Source organism: Eurypyga helias, unplaced genomic scaffold (assembly GCF_000690775.1).
Source record: "Eurypyga helias isolate BGI_N326 unplaced genomic scaffold, ASM69077v1 scaffold33702, whole genome shotgun sequence".
Classification (NCBI taxonomy): domain Eukaryota; kingdom Metazoa; phylum Chordata; class Aves; order Eurypygiformes; family Eurypygidae; genus Eurypyga; species Eurypyga helias.
Genome location: NW_010237179.1, coordinates 1 through 6,030, shown reverse-complemented (window position 1 = coordinate 6,030; position 6,030 = coordinate 1). Strand labels below are relative to the sequence as shown.

Below are 6,030 nucleotides of genomic sequence, written 5' to 3'. Positions count from 1 at the left end.
GTTATGATGCGGAAGCAAGAAAAGGGCTCTGCAAGGAACTGGCAGTAAGTGGTGGGTTTCGTGGAGAGTGAGGAGATAAAGCTGGGCTTGGAAAACTTTCCCAAAGCGTTACTGCTATGGTTATTTGATAGATAATTTGAAAGTCGGGAGATATAAAATAAGGTACCTCCTTATCTTTTGGACACACTCTTTTGCTTCAAATAGTCGGTTAGTCGCTCCAGAGCTTGCTGGTTTTGAAGGTGCTTTTGGAAAAAAAGAATATCAAAGAATGAACTTTCATAAAGGTTTCCAGTTCTTACAGTAGCATATTTATCCCTTTTGTCTTAAACAGACTTGTGGGTTTTAATTCTGCATTAGGCTAACGCATATTTTTGATGCTGACCTTGCACTGTACTGGAAAATGAGAACTATTGGCTAGGTTTTTTGACTTAGCTGCAAACTTGCTTGTAATACTTTCAGAAACTAGGAATTTTCTGTTGTGAATCTAAACTACGTTTTTATTGCGATTGACCAAACATGCTCCTTTCTAGCTCGAGTGATAGATGTGTCAAATGGGAAGATAGATGTGGCAGAAAGCTGCTTGGAAGAAACGGGTGGCTTGGGAGTGGATATTGTTCTAGACGCTGGAGGTATGTAACTGATGGAAACCAGGTCTTGAGAGCACCATTAGTGGGGTTTTCATTAGTAATAATAGGAATAATAATATCCTTGTTATCATTAATAATTCCAAGTAATATACATGGAGGCTGCATCACCCCAACCAACTACATTTAGTTGCTTGTTCCCATGCAGTTTTACGTATCTCTGCTCAGTAGATCTCTTAAGCTCGCCTGATATCCCCCTCTAGTGGAAGCACCTAGTACTGTTGGTCACCTGCTCCATTTCCCTCGGTTTCAAAAGAAAAAAATGTTAAGTAGAGCTGTGACATCATTGTTATGCTCCCTTATTTTAATATAGTAAATATGCCATAATCGCCACTACTGTCAACTGGTATTTTAAGACAGTCATAATGGCTGAAAAACCAAAAAGTTACAATTTTTATCTGAAATAACTGAAGAGCTTCTCAGAGTTCCACTAAAATGTGTTTAGAAGAAATATATATTGAATTTCCTCAGTCTTCTACTTGCTCAGGTAGTCTCTTGTGACTAACAGCGTGATCTAATTGTAGTGCTGTTCCAGACAACCACCTTTCATTGGATGTATTCGTACACAAATGTCGCAACTCCTTCGTGTCTGAAGACATACAGAACCCAGGACACATAGTTTTCAGTACAGGAAGAGAGGGACGTGTCATTCTGAACAGAATTTTCTTCTTGGCTCGAATTAATTTGTTCTTCTCCCCTCCTCCCCAGTGAAATTATATAGTGCTGAGGATGAAACCACTTCAAAGTCACGGTTGCTGCCTCACAAGCATGATATCATTACTCTTCTTGGAGTTGGGGGACACTGGATAACGACAGAGAAGAATCTCCAGGTAAAGATACGGTGTCAGTAAGTTAGTTTGTACCACGGCGTAGACACGGTCCTGTCTGTGAGCTGCTGTCATGCTGAATGGCTCCCCGCTGCTAAATAACAGCAGTTTTCACCAAAGGAAACGTTTGCATCCAGAAAATGGGAAGCATACAGCATTAATAATAAACGCCTGTATTTTCCTTTGGGACAATTTTGGGGCTGTTTTCTCTCAGATGATAGTAAGCTATTTTAATGGCTTGGCTATACTGACAAATTTTAAAGGGCCTATTTTGTTTGCCTCAGGGAATTAAACCATTTGAGAACACAGAAAGGTATCATTTAAAGCTGTAAATATTATGTTTGATAACTTTTAAGAATCAGAAAGGTATCATTTAAAGCTGTAAATAACTTTGATATTATCTTTGATATTATCTTTGATAACTTTTAAGAATGGACAAGGCATGTTTTTCTGTTCAGTTTAGGGTTTTAACCATCAATATAAAATAACCATTTAACTTTTTTAGTAGGAATATATAACTAAATATAATTTTTCTTCATTTTGTTTAAGCTGGATCCTCCAGATAGCCATTCCTTGTTTCTCAAAGGAGCCACAGTCTCCTTTCTGAATGACGAGATATGGAATTTGTCCAACATACAGCAAGGGAAGTACCTCTATATCCTTCCGATGGTCGTTTTGAATACTGACCGCTCATAAGAGCGGATGGACGTGTAACTGAGAAACCAGCTGATCGATTCTCTTCTGCTCAGTCACGTAACCAGGGGCTGAAAGGTCAGCACAGCTAAGCATACCGTGTAACTGAAACGCATCTAACATGAGCGTGTGGTGTTAGTCGCTCCATTCCTTCTACATAGATGTATATATAACAAGCGTCGTTAAGGCGGTGCTGAAATGGAAACACACATTCCAGAGAAAATGCAGTATTTTGGTTCAAGATTGAACCAGTTAATTGAAGATTTGATTCTCTAAGGTTTTGTGTTACTAGTATGACATTTGGAAGTGGTTTTGTTCTTTTGGGCAGCGGGTGCATCATCTGTAAATGGTAATGCAATCAGTCGGAATGTAAAAGTTAAAATGTTTGGGCTTCATAACCTTTTTCTTATTGGCAATGTCGCATACATCAGATCTGTTGAGCAAAGATGTGGGTGTGGGAAGAGAAATATTTGTGTTACCTGGGGCTCGACCCCGAGCTTTCTCCTAGCGTGACAGCTTTTGGCGGACAGCTTCCAGTGATGGGCTGTTGATGGCTTTAAGGGCCCTCCCTGTTCCACGCTGCACTGCGGGCTGATGAGATCTGCTGAATCACTCCTGCAGTTTAGCACAACGGCAGGGGCAGGTGAGGATTAAGTCATCATATCTGTGAAACGACTAACTGTACTGCAGGGAAGCCCTCCCCTCCTCCACTGAGCTGCAGAGTAGATTAGGCAAGGTCAGGTGCACGGAGGAAGTATTTATGGGATGCAGGCTGTCACGGGTCGCTTCAGAGTTTGGCATTTTTGTGGAGTGCTTACTGAGTAGTTACCACGTACCAAAAGTAAGCTGACTAAGCAGTAAGATTTCTTCTGTCGTCTCCTGGGCTGCCTTTAGTAAGAGCAGCACATTTTATCATAACAGGCTTTGAAGCTGAAAGGAAGAATTTGCCTCTTTTTTTTTTTTTGCATCTGTAAATCTTGTGAAATTCTTGAGCATATGGAAGTAGCATCATCTGAAGAAACTGCAAGGTGTTCATTTCTTAAAATGGCTTGAGCTTCAAATATTAACCAGAGTGCTCTTAAAATGAAGGAATGCTGTTTTTTGAGTCTCATAAAGACTAAATGCAGCTTCATCTGTTGCATGTTGGTTGTTAACTCAAAGATCCCTTACAGATGCGCAGTGGCGCTCCAAGAATTTACAGGCTCTGTATTCCCAGCTTTTTTTTTTTTTTTTAACCTTAGATATCTATATGAACAGCACAATAGCTAAGTGGCACCGAAGTCTGTCACCTTCATTCTGCACAAAAGATGCAGTCGCCGTTCTGATGGATCAGTGCCGTAGCAGTGCGGGCTGCATTTCTCAGTCTTTTGCTTTATTGTTCAAAACTCTACTTCCCATATTTGAATTCTGCATGCTGTTTCAGGAAAGGTGGTTTCTGATGTATAAATGTGATCTGCAGGTTGGAATTAAGGCTTATTTTCGTTTTGCCTTGATGCTGCTAGTTTTAGATCAGTATGGGGCTCATGCCACCAAGTTTGATTATGGAAAGACTGATCCGTAGATATGCTATTACCTTGACAGTCCTCTTAGATACCCATCTTAGAAGATATAATGGAGAAATTATCAAGTAGCATCTTCAGGTGAGAGATGTGATTTATTTTCTTAATTTTTATTATTTTTTTTTTAAATTCAGGATTAGAAGTAGAAACTCCTCTCAGCACTGTACTGCAAACTTGTATTGGGATGCTCAGGAAAAGATGCCTCACGCAGTTTACATGGAGCAGTTTATGGTCTAATTCTGTTCACAGTACATCGGGTTAAGTGCAAGGGAATTTGGTAAACCCCACGATCGTGCTGTACGTGGAAAATTTAACAGAGGCAGCATGTTCTTTCCTTGGTGGAGGCAGAGCACGTACCTGGCTGCTCCACAGTGCCTGAGTGAGAAATGGCGTTGGCTGTGAAAGGCACTGTGCTTGTCTAACGCTCCTCAGAGAAGAGTGACAGCTGCACTAGCTATGAAGACTCCCATAATGAGGTGGGAAAGGAAGAACCCCTTTCTCTTAGTGCAGGATAACAGTATTACTGTTGAGCAAAAGCCTCACCACCACCTTTTTTTTTTTTCCCCTGTAAGAAGGACATCTTTTAATTAACCTGTGTTTCCTGCTTGCTTTAGGGCTCTTCCCTTCTTCTGTGAACCCAGGCAAAGCCATAAAACTTTTATTTTCTTGAAGGAGTCAAGTTTACACAGAGAAAGTAAAGTCTGTAGCAGTAGCTCTGCCACATTTCTGTTGATCTGAGCATGCTCACCAGCCACTTCTGACATACTGTTCCATTCCAGGCCTCAGCTGGATGAACCGATCCCATTGTACGAAGCCAAAGTTTCTATGGACATAGTTCAGAAGAATCAAGCAAGAAAAAGACAAGTCATCCAGTTCTGACATGTAATTTCCTGACTTCTAAGCCCGGGGAAGCTAAAGAAACGTAATGTATTTGCGAAGTAAATCAGTGCATACTTTCAAAGAATCCTGTAACCAATTTAAAGATCGTTTGTATCTCAGCACAAATTGTCTGTGAAGTTCCTGTAACCTCAGGGTTTTGGTTTTCTGGATCCAGTTGAGCAGAAAGCCCCTACCAATAGTCACCTTTATATTTACCCTTTGCTTTTGACTGTGCTGAGAGCACTCTCTGCAGTTCACCCCAAGTCTTTAATCAACATTAGACGTTGTGGTTTAATTGAGAGATGGGCAAAACAGCCAGATTTGGCCACGATGTTAGAGGAGAAGGATACAGTACTGGCTGTAAGAGTTTCTCTCACAGCTGATTTTTCTTAATTTTCCCAGCCAGGCAGTAAACCTAGTAAATGTAGTGTCCATAAGCCAATACAATCGTGTTATTCGGATGTTTGAGGCACTTTAGGGAACTTGTTACCATAGTGTTAGCTTTGATATCTTTCCAGTAAGACCTTGCTACGCTGTGCGCTTTCACTTCCCCTTCCTTCACCTCAGTCCTGTGCCTAGCACAGCTCAAATGTGTCCATCCAACCTCCTCCATTACTGCGTGCCGTCTGCAACTCAGCAGTAGGGAAGGAACTGCTGGTTTTCTTTCTTCAAAGCATGTGGCTGCCTGCTTGCTCCTATTTGAGAGCAGAATTCTGTTCAAGCGCACTATTTGCCTTCACGCTGTGGATGGCTCAGTGGACACAAGCGAGTAGTAAGAAGTTGGAACGTTGGAGTGAAAATAGATTATCTAGAGCCATGATTATTCTGTCCTCCACTGGATATGGAGGTTCTTGATAAATTAAGCCAGGGAATCATATAAAAGCATGAGTAAATGTTACTTTACTACTGATGAGATGTAATGCAGCCTTGAAAACCAGTGCTGCTTTTATGCATGTGTCTGAATCACATGAATCCTCTCAGTTTGATGATTATTCCAAAGCCTTGTGCCCAACTGCTTATTTTGTCCAGATGTTGTTCATTTTAGCTTAAATATTGCAAAATAATCCAGAGGAAACCCAATAAAGAGTTAAAAAACAAGGGTTCTTAAAACAGGAGCAACCACTGACAAAAGTGAAGAAGAAACATCTTTATAGTGTAGTTTTTCCTTGGCTAGATCTTTTGTCAGTAGGGCAAAGTGCTTTGAGCAACCTGGTCTAGTGGAAGGTGTCCCTGCCCATGGCAGGGGGGTTGGAACTGGATGGTCTGTAAGGTCCCTTCCAACCCAACCCGTTCTGTGATATATAAAAGCCTTCTGAACCCTGTGTACCACAGACTAAGGCCAGGGCCAGGATTGCGATCCAAACCAGTTCTCTGCCCCAGGTACGCAGGGCGGGTGTTCAGCCTTCCCGTCTCACACCGCCGTAACTG

General features: G+C 41.4%; 1 protein-coding gene across 1 annotated transcript; it reads left to right on the top strand.

Annotated features, from left to right (window-relative positions):
* Nucleotides 1–530: 530 nt before the first annotated feature.
* Nucleotides 531–4,667, top strand: LOC104506430 (quinone oxidoreductase-like protein 1; the record flags this gene model as incomplete). Its single annotated transcript, XM_010147369.1, has 5 exons — nt 531–629; nt 1,353–1,474; nt 2,021–2,126; nt 3,759–3,804; nt 4,503–4,667. Coding segments are annotated over 5 exons (473 nt in total), but the record flags the coding sequence as incomplete, so codon positions are not given.
* Nucleotides 4,668–6,030: the final 1,363 nt, after the last annotated feature.